At 40.4% G+C, this 19,770-nt stretch overlaps 1 protein-coding gene across 6 annotated transcripts in view; it reads left to right on the top strand.

Moving 5' to 3' along the window:
- DLGAP1 (DLG associated protein 1) overlaps positions 1-19,770 on the top strand; it is a 735,970-nt gene that overhangs the window by 705,384 nt on the left and 10,816 nt on the right. For all 6 annotated transcript variants that reach the window (XM_059724196.1, XM_059724192.1, XM_059724194.1 and 3 more), the window contains 3 exons: positions 1,413-1,504; positions 11,967-12,388; positions 19,481-19,572. In XM_059724196.1, the coding sequence (XP_059580179.1) occupies positions 1,413-1,504; positions 11,967-12,388; positions 19,481-19,572 (606 nt within the window). The remainder of the gene's footprint in view (positions 1-1,412; positions 1,505-11,966; positions 12,389-19,480; positions 19,573-19,770) is intronic.

The following is a 19,770-nucleotide window of genomic DNA, read 5'->3' as shown; positions in this document are numbered from 1 at the left end:
AGAGCTGTCTTTGGTTAAAACAAAACAAAACAAAACTTTAAAAAACCCAACACAAAAACGTTGCCTCCTTTCTACCAGTTGGCAGATTTCTCTATAGACTTGAACCAATGAAGGGCTTAAGATGTAAAATTTCACCAAATGTTAAGAGACAGCAATAGAAGTTATATTGAAAGACTGTGCAACTCTGAACCTTTCCTTTCTGATATTATATTTTCCTATGTTGGTATACTTTAGTTTAGTTTGTAATGTTCTTCAGGGCACAAACTAAAGGGCTCCTACTGAAAATCATTTGGGTCCTGAGTCTCCTCTTTATGTTCAATCTTTATAGAATTACATGCTTATGTAGTATAGTCAATTGGGAGAGACATTCATTATAGTATGTGTTAGCACTGTGTTTTCCACTTCCAACCCTCTCGGTCTAAATATTTAGGTGCTCATATTCCACAGCTCAGAGTAGGAATTTTTAGATCACTTCTTCACATTACTCTAGTTTCCACAGGAAAATGTCATTTGCTGTTAGGTGCTGAGTTGTTATTATAATAACCACTCATAATATTGTAAATTTACACCTTAAAACACCAAGGTCCAGATTTTTTTTTTTTGAGCTTGAGTAGTGCCTAACTGAATCTGATTCAGAGAAGAAAATGATTTCTACCCCAAAGAGTTGTTTTGGTTTGTTTTGTTTTAATAGTTCCATGTCAGTCCAAAATAACTAAGCTTAATATCCATATCCTGGACAGCCATCAATTCCCCACCCACCCCAATGTTCTGCTGGGCTGGTATCATACATGCAATGCCTGGGCCAAAACAACCAGGAATTCAGATGCTACCCAAAACACCCAATCATACTTACCTTCAGCTTAGTTTGTAAAATCAGGTCCCAGCTGAACTGGAAAAGTATCAAATATGTTATGATGAATGTTGACATGAATCAATTCGAAGATTAATAGTGCAGATAAAAAGCACATATAATGTGTTTTGAATCTTGTATTGGTAATATTCCATTCCAGAATGCTAATACGTAAACAAAAGTAATTCCTTTAAAATATATAATTTTCAACATCACTTCACTTCTCATGCACTTTCACATTAGTTAAAAATAAATCAAGTAATCAGAATCTATCATATGTTGGAGAAACTCCATCTGCATATTGCAAGTCCATCCTTGCCTATACAAACATTTTATACATTAGCAAGAATCACAGGTGTGTATATAGTCATAAATGTGCATGGTATTTTGTAGATAAATAAGCATCTGAATGAATAAAGGCAGCTATGGTAGAAGCATAGACCTTATATCCCTTGGTAAATAAGATACAATAACAATTTAAGTAAATGAGCTGCATTAAATATCTTTATTAAAACACGTGCCATGTATATCTGGTTTGTTTAGTTTTTTGTTGTTTTTTTAGGTGGATGGCGCTGAAGAATCCACCAGACTGGGTGAAAATAAAGCAACCAGTAAGTTCCAATCCATAGGTGTTCAAGTAGAGGAGGAGAAGTGGTAAGTACACAGTTGATTGATTTCTTGAAGCAAAGGTGTAGACAGAAGTGACAATTTTCAACTATCTGGCCACAAAAAACAGTTTATAGCTGCGACCAAACACAAGTGCATGGCTGCAAACAGCTTAAAAAATGGCCGATTGGGTGAAAATCTGACCACTCGTGGCATGAGATATCAGATAAAAATATTACAAAATGTAGCATCTTTTATAACTTGTATCTGCTGAGCTCCCAGCCTGCTGCTGTTTTCAGAATAGGAGTGGGGAAAGGGAGTGGAGAGAGTTCAGTTTGGGGGGTTTTCAACCCCCCCTGGAGGGGGGGACGGCTGTATTGCAGCCATCCCCCCAAGGCTCCAATTCACCCACCACACCCTTCAGCACCAGCTGGGGAGCCCCAAGAATGAGCTCCCTCCACTGCCTTTCCCCCTCCCCTCCCATTCTGAAAACAGGGAGCACTGACAGAGAGTGCAGACCCTTGCTATGGGAACTTGGCTACAGGCTCTGCAGCTAGATTCCCCTCCCCCCTGGCACCAACAGTGAGCTTCTGTTTGGTCTGGAGTAAGGCTACAACTCGGAATGCTTTGCAGAACAGGTTCGGAGTAGAGTTCGGAGCTGCACTTCTATCTGCACCCTAAATTATTATGTATGATGTTCTTTTCAGATGCAAAACACCACCACAATATTTTAAGGCAAAAATCACACCACCTAGACAAGGTGTCCAAGAGCCTGCATGCGAAAAATCACTTTTTTCATAGGATTAAACATTTTAGATAAAACAGAAACTAGATAAAGATAATGCATGTGTGCTTCCACAATTCATTATGTTCCTGTTTTACAAGTACATTTAAAGTGGAATGTCATAGCTTATAAATGAGGAATGGTACTTGGTACCCTTAAAGCTTGTTTATATCCTTCCCAGTTAGTTCAATAAGAGAGGCCACCCACAAAAAATCCTTTGTATAAAAGCAATTTGAAAAATCTCTTTGAGAAAAAAGACAAAAAATGCATAGTTATACTTAAAATATAAACTTTACTATAGAAGATAATTTCTTCCAATGTTGTCTCTCAGCAGGTTGTCTTGTCCACAGTCATATGTGAACTGTAGCTGAATTCAAATAAAATTTGTGGTCTATTGGTCATAGCACTGGGTATCAGGCTGGAGTTGATCTTGACTCCATGTCTGGATAAAGACAAGTCAATTAGCCTGCCTATTTGAGTTTCCCCATCTTCAAAAGTGACATAGTGATAATTACTTGCTGACATGGAGAGGGTTAATTTTAAAATACTATTTATAAATCACTTTAAACAGATTATTGTTGCTATGCTGTTACACCAACAGAGTCACAATATACACTGTTAGCACTTCCAGGGTAACAGTTGAGGCTGGAAGGCCAAGAATTAAGTCCACTGGCTTTGTGAGGACATGAGTGTAGTCTGTAAGCTGATGTCTTGACAACTTCATCCTGCTACCTGCTCACAAGACACAAAATGCAGCATGATGGAGCTGTATCTGTAATCAAACCAATATCTACCTCACAGATGAACTGTTGATGGGTCACCCAGGTGAAAAGCTAGGTTTGATAAAGTGTTTGGACTCTTTATTCAGGAGCTGGTTTTTCAGGCTTCACAAAACAGTTGAATATCTGTTTTAAAGAGCCATAAAGCTTTAAATACATAATTCATGACTGGGATTTATTAACCCATTGCTTTATAAAGCACTTGAAGGCACCTGGTTCCTTTTTTGATTGCTGTCTAATTAACTGTGCCCACTATCAGCACTCTCAGAAAGACACCATGTGGCTCTGTGCTACCAGCCCACCTGATACAGCAAAACCAGATTTATCTGTGCATCACCAGGGGTGAGTAAATCAAGCCAAGCACAGTAAGTCTGTAGTCTAGACAGGGCTCTAAAGCAGTGGTTTTCAATCTTTTTTATTGATGGACCCCTAAAAAAATTTGAATGGAGGTGCAGACCCTTTTGAATTATCGAGGTGGGTATTCACATATTTTTGATTGATCATAGTCATCTTTTGTGAACCCCTTAGACATAGTCTGCAGACCCCCAAGGGTCCGTGGAGCACAGGTTGAAAACCACAGCTCTCAAGTATGTACTGCCAGGCAGATGCTTGGGGTAATAGCCAATTTCAGGGCTAGCTTGGGTATCTCTATACAGCACTGTAAAAAGTATATCTATGAAATAAATACTCTCAAATGAACACAGAAACACTGTAGGTATTTTTGCATTTTAAACTTCCTGGATAGGCATGTGGTTACCTACATGCGGTACCTGAGTTAAATCCCAGAAAAAGCACTCAGGAATGGGGAAGAGACAGCCTCCCTTATTGTATCCTCATTAGCTGACAGCTTAAGGTATTAACTTAGGACCGGGGTTTTAAGCTGCCCTTGCCCAGAGATGTTTGAATCTGGCTTTCTCAAGTACAGTGCTAGAAAGTCAGAATTACCACATCACAGGTTAGGCACTTTCTGATTCTTCTCCAGCACTTCTTTTAAGGCTGACTCACTTCCCACTGCATTTAATAGTTAATGGGTAAAATGTTTTAGTAACAGCTGTTTCTGCCTCATGGGGAACAAAGTCCAGGTTAGAACAGAAGGCCTGATGTCTTCTAAGCCACTGAGCTACACATCCTCTAGCTCACTTGCTTCCTTCTAGTCCTACATATATCATTGTTTGGGCTGCCCAATGGTCCAGCTGTAAAAGAAGTACTAATGAGGAGTCTGAGTAGTGCCTGACCCAGGGGTGGGCAATTATTTTGAGCAGAGGGCCATTTAGTGAGTTTCGGCAGAATAATATTAATTTTCTAAATTTTTAGGGGCCCCACGGGCCAGATAGAATGGCCTAGCGGGACACATCCAGCCCCTGGGCCGCATTTTGCCCACCCCTGGCCTAACCAGTGGTGTTATGGTTAGAATATTATGCTGGGAAGTTAGAGAGATGCTGGTTCAAGTCTCTACTAGATGAGTAAGGACTTGAAACCTGGGCTTCTAGCTTCCTGGACAGGTGTCCTAATCACTAACCTATTGAGACTAAAATGTGGAAAGCTTCTTCTCTGGAATCTAACATCCAGCCATGGATTGTTAGCTGGGTTTTTTTATATATATATATATATTTTTTTTTTTTTTAACTTTGACACAGGTACATGTCCAGAATGGGAGCATGTGCATAGCTGTACCTGCCCAGCCAGCTCGTACCAACTACACACATTCAGTCTACATGTAGGCATAATAGAATCTAAACCCGTGTGTAAATAGCTAAAATGGCACTTGTGCAGCCAGCAAATTGCCACTTGAATGCACATACGAAGATAGAATTCCACACAGCATTTGACTCCAGGGTTTTTCGCATGGATTGGAGCAAACAAAATTCCTCCCTCTCCAAAGGGGTGGAGCATCTGCCAAGCGGACTCTGATGACTGCAGCAGTACTGTCTTCTTCCTTGTTGGGGGCGCATTTTTAGCTAGTGTAACTGCTAAAAATTGTGGATTTAGTACAACACTGCCTGACACCCACTGTGCTGTGTGATAGATAGTGCAACAGTGAACACAGTGAAGTACTGCTTCATGCCAGGCAATAAAAGAGAGAGAGAGAGAGAGCAAGCTACACATCCTCTAACTTACTTTCTTCCTTCTAGTCCTACACATATCATTATTTGGGCTGCCCAATGGTCCAGCTTCAAAAGAAGCACCAATGAGGAGTCTGAGTATCTTCTGCATCTTCTCCCTTACAGGAAACCGCACACACAACAAATCTGAGCTGCTTCTACTGGGCTTCCTGAAGTCTACAGGATTTTTCTCACTGATAGTAGTTAGAAGTAGATCACAAGACCATTTAGTGCCAATTTTTTATATTTTGTATGTGCTAAGAAGATTACTAAATAATAGAGAGTGTATGCTGTTACTAAATATACCAGAACATCCTCCTTCTCTAACTTTAAAACCATGAGAGAAAAGGGACTTCAGAAAAAATATGAACTGCAGTGACCTTGCTTATGTTTTTTTCTGAGCAGGTTCCTCATTACCTGTTAAACCATGGATCTGGCAGACCTTATTTTACATATTGGTCTTCAGCACCCTACACCCCATAGCTTCTCTAATGTTAAGTAAATGAGCTCATTTAAACAGGTGATGAAGGCCCATTTACCTTCTCCCTAATAACAAAAGAAATAAATATCCAAAGTAAGCCAACTGCTGGTGATGAATATCCTATTTACACAGTCTTTTTTCCTATTACTTTTTTATTGGTCTGGAGAACAAAATCAAGAGGTAAGATTTGCCTGTCAAGTTCTGTAGTGAGAAAACATTATTTCTGCATTACCTGATGACAGCTATTTTGGGATTCCTTGCTAATAAAGTTGAGGCTACTGCTGTTTTACAGTGGCAGACAGTAATCCATCATGTACTTCCAAAAGTGAACTGACTGATAAAGGACAACTACCAAATAGTCAGCAAATGAGGTCACTCAGGACACAAAAGGCATATAATCAGAAAAGGCCTTTTAATGCAGGTGCACATGTGTATTATAAAAACACCTATATTATTGCATTTCTAGGGGGAAAATGTGAAGAATAGACAAGTATCTTCAAAAGTTACTAGAAGAAAAGAAAGCCCCTTTCCACTTTGGGTATGAACACATGTTCATTTGGAGCCCTTTCAAAAGGGCAGCAACTGTTATGTTCCAATTGTAACATGTTACAAGCGGGAAATGATACGTATGTAGCAAAACTAATACCATACTGGATAGAGCAGTATATAGGCTCCAAATGTACAAGTGTCCATCTTCTCAGGCTTCTTGCTAGCTTTTGCAACCTATTTCCCACCCCCGCTCCCGAGTGCAACCTTTTTCAATTAGTCTTTCTTTTAGTTTAGATGGTCTTGCATTAAACAATAACACATACTTAACATGGCTTCCTGCTTGGGCTACTATTTAAACTGCCAAAACAAGATTTTACAATCTTACCTTTGCAGTTATTCATCTGTTGTCAATCGACCTTCTCAAATTTCAGAATTCTAGGTAAGACTTTTGAAATGTGTACTTCCCCTAAATTATACCCTTGCACTAGGGCTGCCTGACTTCGCTTGGATATTCAGCATTTTTTGTCCCCACACATTCTCTACAGTGCATTCAAAAAAATATCTAAAGGATTATACTAACATAGAACAATAATAGGGAAATAGTTTCTATTTTAAGGCTACATAAGGGTGCAAAAATATATGAATGAATAAAGAAGAGCCATGAACATGAGATTCTCATTCTATAACCTCACAGCTCACTTAGTCTGCTGCCTATTTGACATGAATTCTTGAAGATATATTGTCAAGAGTCCTACTGTTGCAAGACTCGCATGTCAGTGATATTGAATCTGCTAGCCATTTGTACAACTAGTTTCACTCTGCTAAAACCATCATAACCTTGGCAGACAAACCAAATACAAGCAGCAACAGAACAGAGAGATAATGAAGCAGGCTGGAATTACTGTGTCATTGCAACTTGCCATCTGTAGGTTCCTTTGCTGTTTAAAAAAAAAAAAAAAAGCCCCACAATAGAAACAAACATGTTTCTCAGAACGAACAAGCAGCAGCAGCAGAGAGATGAGTGACCCTGCTGTTGCTTTTCAGAACAGACATTTTATTGTGCTCCATACTGGTTTATCCAGTCTGTGGTTTCATGGTTTTCTGCACCTTGGGCCAGATATCTGTTGTAGTTCTCTGAAGTTGTAATTATTACACCTTGTGCCTACAGGGCACAAACGAGTACAAAAGCAAGGAATCTAAAAGCAGGTGAAGAGGCAAGACAGAGAGTTCATGTTTTTAGCTCTTTACCCCTAAAAGTCATCTTTTGTATAAAAGCTTTCTCAAGAAAGATTTACCTACTTGTAAATGTTCTGTACATGTAAAGGCAATGTAAACTTTGTTGTATAGATTTAGTAGATCTCCTGCTAGATGTGGCATGGACCTTTAATTGACCTAAACAGATCTTTGGGATTCAGATAGCATTTTGTTAGGATAGATTATTTTAGAAATGGGTGGAGAAGTTACCTTGGGGAGCAAACTACCATTAACTGAGGCACTCTGTATAAGTGTGCATTGAGAGGCATTTTATTTCATTTAATTTAACTTCTATTTCTTTGAATTCCTTAATTCTAAGCTGATGCTGTTTTCTATCACCAAATAATTTTTTTTTCCAAGGGCAGATACATTACAGAGCCCGGTATCAAAAACAGAACAAGAAGAAGTAGGTCATTCTGCTGTATATGTTGAACAGAGTCCGTCATTAGAAACACAAGTTCATATTGAAAATAGTAAGGGTATACTTCTGAAAGTTTTGAAATATAATGCTTCTGGTAATACATCATCTTGGTTAGGAGAGCCTAATGTTTTCACGTTTGGGATTTGCTTTGTTCTGGAGAGCCAGGAAGTTACCTGCAGTACAAACAGTCAGTTGATTCACAGATATGCTAAAATAAAGGCATATAACCATCTGGTTAAGTTTCACAACTTGGGGTAAATCACAAGAGAGCAAAGGCAGGCTCTGCTGCAGTTAGACTTCCTTAGAGCCATGAAAAAGAGAGCTGCCGGTGCTTTTTCCCTTCTGCCCACAAAGTTTGTCTTAAGAGGAGTATACTGTTTATTGATTGTCGTGCTTTCTTTGGTTTCTGAATAAAAGGAGTGTGAGTGAGAGAGAGTGCACATGCATGCATGGATTGTCTAAATAATGGGTTTTTCAGTTTGGTGGCCGAATTGATAAACAAAACCAGATCAGTGTGAAGTGAAATGTTTCACTCAGTTGAAAAACTTCAGATATTGGGTTATCTCGTATTTTGTAGCTTGTCAATGCAACTGGAGCCTACTGTGAAAAAACTATAATGGTATCACCATGACTTACATCACTTAACCACCTGTTTCAAAATAAGTCCAGAGCAACAGCTGTTACAATAAAAATACTGTCTTATGCTGTTGTTAAAAAAAAAGTGAGAGAAAGAGAGAGAAGAAGAAGAAGAATCTACATTTAGAATAAGGTGCACAAATACAGATAGGAAAACTACTGAGAAGATAACAACTAAAATACTGCCAGCTCTTTTCCTCCCCCCAACCTCTACATCCCCCCTCACTGTAGGGGTATCCCCTTCTAAACTTCCATTTTACCATGCTTTGACTCACTGAGAGGCCACATCAGCAGCCATGAAATGTCAGCCTAGTGAACTGTTTTATTATTCTACCTCTCTCTCTCCCTGCCCTCCTCTAAAGAAGGAAGATAGACAGCTCCCATTCTTCCTCTGAGGCTACAAACAGATGTCGTTTTTGTTGCATAATCAGCAGTGCTGGGATGTGTCCAGGCACAGCTGATCCAGGTGCAGACGCTCAGAGCCAGCCTTAGGACTGGGTGTAGCTTAGCCATTGGTCCTGTTTTATACTGCACCATCCTGTTTTTAAACCTTTGTCCCCTATCCATTTTGAAATGAGGAACCAATGGCAAAACGGCCTGTTTCTCAGTTCATTGGTGGCAATACATGTCAATCATTTATCCTCATGGTTCTATTGGCTGTGCCTAGATGTTGGGCAGTGCACAGCCAGGGGAGCAGCATGGTTCTAAGACAGCCAAGCAGGGAGGTGGCTTTTTGTGGTGACCCTGCCCCCTGCTGCCAAATGGCCAAGTGGTCCAGTTGCTCCACCCTCACTGCTGATTGGCCAACAAAGCAGTTGCCCTGCCCCTCACTGCTGATCGGCCTAGGGGGGCAGTGGTTTCCCACCACACCAATGAGATGCCCTGTATTCTAGGGATGCCTCTGTCACTCTACATGGGTGACTCCACAGGGCGCCATGGTCGGGGGGCCAAACACAACATAAGAGTGAGCAGCCTGTACTCACAGCAGCACTGTCCCCATGCCAGCTGATCCCCAACCCAAGCAGGAAGAGTGGTGCCCATCCCAGTCTGCCTTCAGCCACTGCAGGAGGAGCCGAGCCAGGCACGTGTAGGTGGGATGGTGCCTGCTGCAGTCTGCCGCCTTGCTCCTGCACAGCAGCAGTGATGCCTGCCCACCTGCCTGCCAGGCACACCATGCTGCTCTGCCTCCGTATCAGGCTGCCCCGGGCCCCCGTCTGCCTGCTTCTGCCTGCAGCAGTGCTACTTACTGGCAGGGGTGGGGAAGAAGACAAAATACAAGTTTGCCCAGAGCACTATTTTCCCTATGGCCGGCTCTGAAGACAATGTCCAGGGCCATTGTCCCACAAGATTGGGAACCTGCTATTCCCAACACTTCAGGGCCCTGATTCTGCAGAGCAACAGCCCTAGCTGCTTGGCCAAATCCCAAGGTGCGTGTCTGCAAGCATGGGGCAGGCTAGCCCATGGGATTCCCTTTCTCTGCAGCGCAGAACACACACTCTGAAATAATCTGCCAGGGGCACAGGCACTGACTCCATGTGTGCTCCAGGGCTCAAGCAACCACCGAAACTCAGCATCCATGGAGCCACGCTTGTAGATGTTTAAAAAAAAAAAAAAAAAAAAGCACTTTACTGGAAGAAGCACCACATTACTTCAGTCTGACTCTGCAGTATCTGTAAAGATTGGGCACTTCAGCAGGGCTTTTTGGCTCTTTTAGCTAAAGCTGAGTCAATCAGCTGTTATATAAAAATGCCAAGAAAGCCCCACTAAAGTCCCTGATCTATACAGATGCTGCAGAGATGGGTAGAAGTAACTGGCAGGGTTGGGCATACGCAGATCTCAGCACAGAAATACGCCGAATTAAAAGTAAAGTGCCATTTTGGGTGTTGGTTTTGGGGTTTTTTTCTTTTTTTACTTTTGTGATCACCCACCAGCAAAAAAACAAAGTCGGTGCCTATGTACCTGGAGAGTGCAGGCAGCCCCCACTTGCAGGGACTATTCCGTAGGCAGTATGGTGCACCAGACAGACATGTGGGCAGGCACCACTGCTACTGTGCAGGAGCAAGGCAGAAAGACTGGAGCAGGCACCACCCCACCTGGACATGCCCAGCTGAGCTCCTCCTAAGCAAAGATTCACCACAATCATGTGGCACAAGCTACTACTAGGAATTATCAGGCTTACATTTTGGGCATTTTGTTCATTTGCGTTATGTTCCATAAAACATTTTCTGGCACAAGGGCAATGTCTGTTTGTAGCCTGAGTTCCTCTGAGAGTTATCAGATCCACACATACCTACTGGCCTCTGTATTTCTCTACTCCTTTCTTTCCACACACTTCCAACTTCTGCATTCACCCTTGCTGCCATATCACATTCCATTGCAACCACCATTAGTTGCTTCTGCACCTCCTAAGTCGGCCTTCTACCGTTTGCAATCCCTGCAGCCCTTCTGAGTCTGCCTCCTGCGCTGACCGCACGGGTTTTTTGCTCTGTTTCCTTAATGCAGTTTGCTGACCTCCTCCCCAATCGATGCCATTCCTGGCATCTGCACAATCCCTTAAATGGTGACAAAAGGATCAATGTCTCCTCTCTTAGGCCTCTGCCATATTGGAAACAATGCAAAATGAAGACCATATATGTGGAGGGAAGCCTCATTTTCAGCTACAGGGTAGCCACCTTAGTGAGGGTAGCCTTCACTTAATCCTATTCACAATAGCAGGAGATAACAACTCATATGGATACGGGTAGATTGTTGCATGATTGATGACAGGCATTATAAAAATTGCAGAACCACTTAGAAATATTGTGATGCTCGCAATAAAATCATCCAAGATGGCAATAATATGTTTGGAGCAGAAGCAAATTATTTATGAGAAATTAAAATAAACTGAGACTACTTTTCCCTTCTTCCCCTCCACCCCTTCATAAAAATTCCATATATAATGAATTTGTAGCTTATTGGCAGAATTAGCAAGAGGCAAAGAGTGAATGGGCATGAACATCAAACTCCCCTTACAGCCATCTGCAGGTGACTTTCAAAAGGTCAGAATCAAAGTATCCCTAAAGGTTTCAGTGGAGACGTACAGTATGTTACTTACCTTGCTGTACCTGCTCAGTGCATACATAACTTAAAAACAAGATTTTTCAAAAGTCATAAGTGATTTCAGGTGCTTCAATTTCTGGGTATCCAACCTTAACATAGTCTGCGTTTCAGAGTGTGGAAGCTTAATCACTTCAGAAAGTCCATTCCTCTTAGGTGCCTCAAACTGGGCACCCAAAAATCTGAGGCACTTGAAGCCAATATTTATCATCTGATCTATTCTCCAGGTCATCACAAGCACTAACTCAAAGTAAAAAGTTGAGTAAAGTTGTTTTCTTTCCTTAAAGCTAGCCAATTTTGGTGATTTATCAAAAAAACCCCAATGAAACCAGTCTCTGATAAAAATTGACAGCCATGACTGCCATTCCTGCAAAGCTTCCAGGAAGTAGAACCTTAGAATATCCTTGTTTCTTGAATTACTAGTTTATCACAGTGTGTCTGAGTATGTTGTTTTTGTGTTCTTCAAAGCTTCCGCAGGTTTACGCGATCTAATAGTGTAACAGCAGCTGTGCAAGCAGATCTGGATTTCCATGAGAACTTTGAAATATCACTGGATCCTCAAGAGGACACTTTGTACACTGGGCAAATATCAAGACAGTTTTCCCGAGATGCAAGCACCTCCACCGTTAGCATACAGGGGTCAGGGAACCATTATCATGCATGTGCGGTGGATGATGACTTTGATACAGATTTTGACCCTTCAATTTTACCTCCTCCTGACCCTTGGATTGATTCTATAACTGAAGATCCTCTGGAGGCTGTTCAAAGGTCAGTGTGTCACAGAGATGGACACTGGTTTCTGAAGCTTCTTCAGGCAGAGAGAGATCGCATGGAAGGCTGGTGCCAACAGATGGAAAGAGAAGAACGGGAAAACAACTTGCCTGAGGACAGTAAGTAATTGAATATAAAAATATTGCTGGTAAAAAATATTCTTTTAATACCAGATCCAACCAGTCCATAGAAGTTAATAGGTATCTTTCCACTGACTTTGGATCAGGCCACTTTACAAGTTCAATAATCAGACAGGTGTTAATACTTATTCTGCCTACCATAAAAAATGAAGCCCAGGACCTTCAAGTGCAGATTCACATATCCCAGACTTGGAGCTGTATTTAGATACAGTGTTTTGTTTGAGCCTTACCTTTCCAATGTATATCAACAATATATGTTATTAATACATATATATTAGAGCACATGCCAGTACAATATTTTTCTCTTCAAGGAATGCAAATAATGAATGTCATGAATTAAGGAGTTTAATAGTGAAAGTGGAATGCATGCACAAGCACACACGAAAATATTTTAAAACATACAACCGTTCAATCTGTGTGCCTGCCATATATGGTAATGACAGATGGCAGGGGAAAACCTAATAACGTTTTACATGGCCATCAAAACAACTAGTCATCTAGGGAAACTGGACAAATAGAAAATTCATGGGGCTGATATATACAAAGCTGTTACATTTCTGTACTAGAATTTCCTTGAAGTATTTCACAGTATTTATACTTACAAAAGCTTTTAAATTGAACCGCCCATTAAAAATAAATTGTTCTGGCCATAGAAAGTAGGAGTTATGTAGGCTAGTATCAGTGCCTCCATGTGAAGCACAAAAATCACATGGTATATATAACCTGCAGATTATTTATCTGCTTTTTAAATCTTTTTTTTAACTGTGCTTGGTGGCAGCAGGAGGAGGAAAGGGGTCGACCTTAACAGCCCTTAGTGAGTTATCGGTTGCTTTGTGATGTCATCCGAGATTCTTGAATGTGACAGCTGTTTCCTGAGGACATTGTTTGACATTCCACTGCTGGACAGCAGTTTCCTATTCTACCTGCTGCCAAATAAAAGCATATGGTGAAAGTCACAGTAGCCAGCTCACTAATGTTGGGAACAAAAGCTTGTTGTTGTAAACTCAGAACCAAATCATGTCTTTTATAAACTCGGCAGAGTCGGAGGATTTCTTTTTTAACTGATAAAACATAAGCAGAATAAGGAATGCATCTTTTGTTTTCAGCCTTCAACTCTGACAGTGCACAGTGCATGTTTGACCTAATAACAAAATAATGACAATCTGCAACGAGCAAATTTTCCTCAGTGCCATGGCAGCTGACAGAATAATGCTTGTTCCCTCAGCACTTGAAGTAAAATGATACAAGCTTCTTTCAGACAATGCAGCCCTTGTGTGAAACAGCTGTCTTGGGGAGACGGCTCACTGCTATTGACAGTAGCTTGTATGTTACATAGATACGTTCAGTATTATCTAACTAGGAATGAATCTACCAGATGGGACTGAATGTTTCTAGCTAGGAATGCAGTCTACTGCTGTGTATAAAAACAGGTTAAGGTTCAGCTGTTCCAGGGGGAAATACAAATATACAGAGAAATGTCTTTGGTCCTCTCTCTCATCTTGAGAAATAATTGTACGAATATACTGGTTTTACTTGACAACATTGTCTGATAAAACTGTAGCATGTGTAGTAAGCAGACTGATACTCATTCTTTAAACCAGGACACCCAATATGCCTCCACTATAGTTTATTTTTTTGTGTATACCCAAGTATTGTTTCTAGGAATTCTAGTGCTCTCTCTTTATGAAAGGAAAGAGTTAAAGATGCAAGCTTAAGTATGCAATTAAGGACTTGATCTAATGTTTATTGAAGTTACTAGGTTTTTGTCAATTCATTTCAGAATAGTTTGGATTTATCTATTACATGCTTGCTATTCTCCCCCTCTCCCCTGCCCCCAAAAGCAAGATATCACACAGTAGGCCATTAAGGAATCCTATCCATAACAAACTCTGACTATCCTAAAATCCTTTCCTCATATTGGTATTAAATCAGTAGAATATGATCTCAGGGTACATTTGTAGCCAGCTGAGGTATAGGAAAAAGTAGTATTCTTACAATCCTTGGTCTACATTCCATATTCATGTACAGCTTCAATATTTCAACTTGACTTCATTCATCCTAAAAAACTGCAAATAGTTCTGATTCACCACAGGTCATGGCTAGTTTGCAAGTGCATTGGTAGATGTAAATGGAGAAATTAGTCAGAACCCAAATAGTTAAAACTGCAATAGAAAACAAAGGAGCTCAGAAGACAAATGCCCACCATCATCCTGATCACTTAGCCTGAATACTTTATCCCTCTGGGCTTGTGCATACACAAAAGGTGACGTCAAATCTTCACTATCCCAATTATTTAAGTCAAGAGTCTCTGCTTGCAGTTATGTTGGGTTTACACATTTTCATGAAAATTTACTGTTTAAAGTAAAATATAAGCAGTGCAGCCTAGGAACAAGAGCATAAAGTTTGGGCAAAGGTAAAAAGACTTCTCCTATCTTAACTGGCTATATATGAGAAATGGAAACTAGAAGTAGTCAAAGTTCTGACTAATTTTACTCCCACTATCCTCCCGTACTTCTGTTTACTCTGGTTTCCTATAAATATTCTCCCCTGACCAGCGCTCTCTGCATTCAGTCTGTTTTTCAAAGTCTCGGAAGACACAGGTCCCATATATTCTCTCCACCGGTATTTGAAGAACGAAATACAATAGCAAAAAAAAAAGAAAAAAAAATCTACAAGCTACAAGATACTATAGTTAGGAAATGTCAATTGTACTATTAAAAAACAGATATACATTTAGGAATTGATTCTGCATCCCTTACTTAGATTAAGTAGTAGTCACCTATCAACATAAACCCAATAACTTCATCAAGATTATTTATATAATTAAATGTTATTCAAAGCAAGGATTGTAGAATCAGGTCGTCTTAACTTGCTCCATTGAGCCTTTATTCTCTTTAATAGCTGACCTAGGGGTATTTCCTGCCTTTTGTCATGCCTTGAGTTATTTAAATGCTGGCCTGTCAACATAAATAGGCTAGAATATTGGTCTATGCTAGTTTAGAAATAGATTGTGACAACTCCTATGGCAGGATCACTTCATATGCACAAGATGCTTCCGACATTTGTGTTGAAGTTGTTAGTCTTGGTCCCAGTGACTGAGTCAATCATTCTTTTCTGTGTTATTCTGTTTGGGCTTTTTGCCTTTACTTCTTTAGCCTTGCATTTATTTCTATATCATTCCAAAGAGAGGACTGAGCAATTTATAGACCTAATAGAATTGATAGTCCCTGCCCAAAGGACCTACAATTAAGCTTAGACATACAAATGATGAGAAAAATCAGTAACTTAAAGGCTTCTCTCCACAAGGAGATTGATCTGTATAACTGATACAAAATAAGTGTCCCACGTGGATGTTTTTCTGGAAGAATAATAAAAAACACAACAGTAAGTGTTTCACATTTTGAAATAATGCCCACATGGTGGAGTTATTTTAGAATAATTATTGCAAAATAGCTATAGCAGAATAGTTATTCACAAACAGCTATGACAATAGATTTCCCCCCCCAGTAGACCAGTTCAGGAAGTAGATTTAGAAGAAAAAGTGGATCACAGCAAAACAGATGACAACTACCAGTATCACCACCCTTCTGAAACAAGATACCTCACTGCACACACTTTTCCCCAGAGGGAGATATGAAGGCAACACGTGACAGATGTTAGTCACATTACTTAATACACTTCTGTAAAGTCATTCACGTCTGACAGTAATGAGTGCAGTATGAGAAACTACAGATTAGAAGGTAACATGAGTCAACTTCTGTACCCGTTTCCAACTGTTATGACTGCGTCTTGGATTCTGGTAGTTTGCCATTTGCTTTGTAAATGTCGATGTTCTATGAATTGAAGGTGTCGGTTTAAGTATTTTTTGTCTCCTGGATCCCCCTCCCCTGTTGCAAAGGGCTTTATCTCTGATTAATATATTTTGACTCTTATATTTTCACTTTCCTGTGTTTGGCCCCAAACTGTTGTGGTTTTTTTGCAAGTGCAGAGCCTCTCAGGATTTTATCCAGAGAAAGAGTATGGCAGCACGTTTCTTTTTTTTTTTAATTGTTTCTTAGTTCCTTTCTTTCTGGCAGCAGAAATTTTGTCTGAATTAGAGAGAAGAGCATTCTGCCTTCAAAATTAAAAGCAACATATATTTTTGAGGCAGAGCTGGAAAGACTTTGCTTTCTGGGAAGATTCCTTTCAGTCTTTCATGTTCTTTGTCAACAGCTTAAAAAAATCTTCTGCGCCAGGGTTGGTTGTGCTGGCTGGTAGAACATTAATAGACTGCTTGTTTTGAGGGGCAAGAAATCAGCGACACTTGACTAGATACATCAGCAGCTATAACAGAAACAGTAACAATGGAGAACAGCATCAGCATGCACCTCACAGTCAGCTGGGATGGTGATTTTCAGAGAAACAGCCAGTCGCTAGGCAGCCAGGCCTTCCTTTCTTCCCTAATTCTACCTCATGATAATTTTGAAATATTAAAAACTTTTATAGCTTGAAAAAAAGAAAGAGGAATGATTCCCTACCCTCATGGCAAAAGTTATTTTTACTTCATTTGGGAACATGCTCCCAACATGATTTCCCACAGTCACTGTCCATCCTACAAACAACACTTTCTTCATTTTTAATAAGAAGTTTAGAGCCCATTCTCTCCCCGTCTCTACTCTTGGGCTCTGTTGCGAAGTGTCGGATGGCCACGCTCCAGATGAGGCAGCTGTGCTGAAATGTACTCAGTGGGAAGAGTTTTCATAACAATGGAAACCACATGAAAGCTCTCGGAGTACCTCCTCCCTACTATTGAAGCCTCCTTTCAGTTGAGTGGTTTGCACATTGGGTTGCATAAATGACTAGACACACCAAGGGGTCCATTTTCAGCACTGTGCGCAGGGAATTAGACACGCAAGTCTTATTAACAATAATGAGACTGGTGTGTAGAATTCCCTGCGCAGTGTGTTGAAAATATCCCACTTAGTGAATCTTCCAGTTCACAGCTATTTCTTGGTAGTGGTCATCTGAGCTATGGGAACAAAGTAAAAGGCTTGGGGTGGAGAGAGGGTGTATATGACTCTTTTCCATACCTTCTAAAGATAAAACTGGAACATTTTTCCCCAGCCAGCTTTTTATTCCTCCTTCCTACTCTACATACAGCTTTGCAACCATAAGGCCCATAAGCATAGCAGTACAAATTAGAAAGCAAAATATGGGTCTGTGATTGTATACGTGCTTTCAATTAAGCACACTTCAGCATCGAATGATAGCTTTATACCTACTTGGTCGATTTATGTAAGTGTTCTTGGCTATTCAGAAAAAAAAATTGGCTTATAGTTATTTTGTGGCAGCACTCTGGTAGCAAATGGATAATATGGGCCCTGCTGGGTCACCAGAGTTCTTGGCTTGTTTTACTAGTCAAATATGTTCATGGTATTTTCCCCCAAAGAGGTCTCCAAACGTTGTGTTACAGTGGAGGAGAGAGGCAGCATGGTCCATAGACATGGCACAGAAGACCTGGGATCTATTCTAGATTGTGCCAGTGGTCTGCTGCAAAGCGTCATAGCCGAGGTCACATTGCTCTGTGCCTCCGTTTCCCCTCCTTCATGTGTCCATCTCATCTATTTAGATTTTGACCTAGTTCTTATCTGGGGTTTCTGTGTGTTACAGAAATACAGATAATTAGTGAAAATTAAAGCAGACCAAATTGTGTTTGTGTCTTTCGGTAGTGAAGTGATAATAATATTTTTTGGTTTGAGATACTACCTAAAAATTCAGGGTTTAGTAGCTGATTCGTTAGAAGGGAAAATTGGTGATGAAGATAATCTTGTTGGTTTACAAACATGCACTTACATGCGAGAATGTACACAATCCCACTTTTCTGAGCAGAAAAGGAATAAGATAAACCAGAGCCAGGTTTTTTTTGTTCACAGCACCAAATCTCTTTAAATCACCATTCCCCAAAGTCTGCCTTTTTCACTTTTCTTTCCTTCCCTTTCCCTCTCCTGAGGATTGCATTTTTGGTGCTAATTTAAGTTTAATTTTCAGCTTTGTTTCTGTGCGTTTCTTCTCTCTTCCTTTTCCAATATGTACACCTACACCCCCCCCCCGCCCCAAATAAACAATAATCCTCAAAGCCTCAGTTACCCAGCTACTTCCAATTCTAGAGCAGACTGCCTTTGTTTTAGATGGTGACTTATGCTTAACAGATTCCTCAGCTGTTTCACAGCCCAAGCAGTAACAATAAAAATTCAAGTTCAGCCAACCTGTTATAGAACCATATGCCAAGATCTCTGATGTGCTGCACAGATCTTTATATACTGTTCTGATGGTCCATGGAAGCTTAGCTTAGCTGGCCAGATGAAGACTCTCTTAGTGGGCCTGAGTCTTCAAGAGGTAAAGAACTAATACAGAAGCTCCTTGATACCTTCCTTTAGGATCTGGCTGGGTCATTATCTGCTGCTCAAATGTCTATGGCAGCTGGATAAAACTAAAAGCAACCCTGAGACTTCTACAAGTTGTGCTGGTGGCTGAAAAAAAAGCTTCTGGGTTGCCTTTGGGCTCTGACCTAAAACCCTACTGCCTCTTTTGGGGACCAGCATAACCTAGCAGCCAGTCCCTAGAATTAAGCCTTATATTTCTAAGTGAAATAGAGGTATTGGTAGAAGTAGGGTTTCCCAAGTACTGAATATGTTGTCTTGCAAGTTTGTAACAATTTCTTCAAGCTCTTTGCTAATCTGCAAGTGGGCCAGTTTACCATAAAAAGTTTTGCCTCTATTGCCTGTTGCCTAGAGATGCAATTTTCTGCAACATTTCTCTATGAGCAAACCCCTTAGTATGATTGCAGTTACACCAGCATATTTTCCAATTCTGATTCATTTCATTTGGGGAAACCAGTATAAGCTATACCAGCAAAACTGTGGTTTAGCCTATAAAAGTTGCATATGTACACACTAATAGGGTTTGTAGTAGTGCTGTAATGTTATCTATAATGCCAACTACTACATAGCTTTTCATTTGCTTATATGTTTCAATCTCTGCAGTAAAGGGGACTCTAACACAGTGGCTGACCAACATTTGCTTTCCTTTCAGTTCTAGGGAAGATTCGAACTGCAGTGGGCAGCGCCCAACTTCTCATGGCCCAGAAATTTTACCAGTTCAGAGAACTGTGTGAAGAAAACCTGGTACGTAGCATGTATTATAGTTATGACTGTGCATCTATCACTGCTAGGGAACTGACTCTGAGTTACTACATCCTAAATTAGACGAGATTTTTTTTCCCTACAACTTGTTTTTCTGAAGGACGTGATTTTGGCTTCCTGCCAATGCAAACGGACTAATACAATTGCAGTTAATGTAGTCACACCAGTGTAGAAACTTTG

This window comes from Alligator mississippiensis, chromosome 3 (genome assembly GCF_030867095.1).
Source record: "Alligator mississippiensis isolate rAllMis1 chromosome 3, rAllMis1, whole genome shotgun sequence".
NCBI lineage: Eukaryota > Metazoa > Chordata > Crocodylia > Alligatoridae > Alligator > Alligator mississippiensis.
Note: the sequence above shows the minus strand (reverse complement) of the source record. Positions and strands in the feature narration are given on the sequence as shown.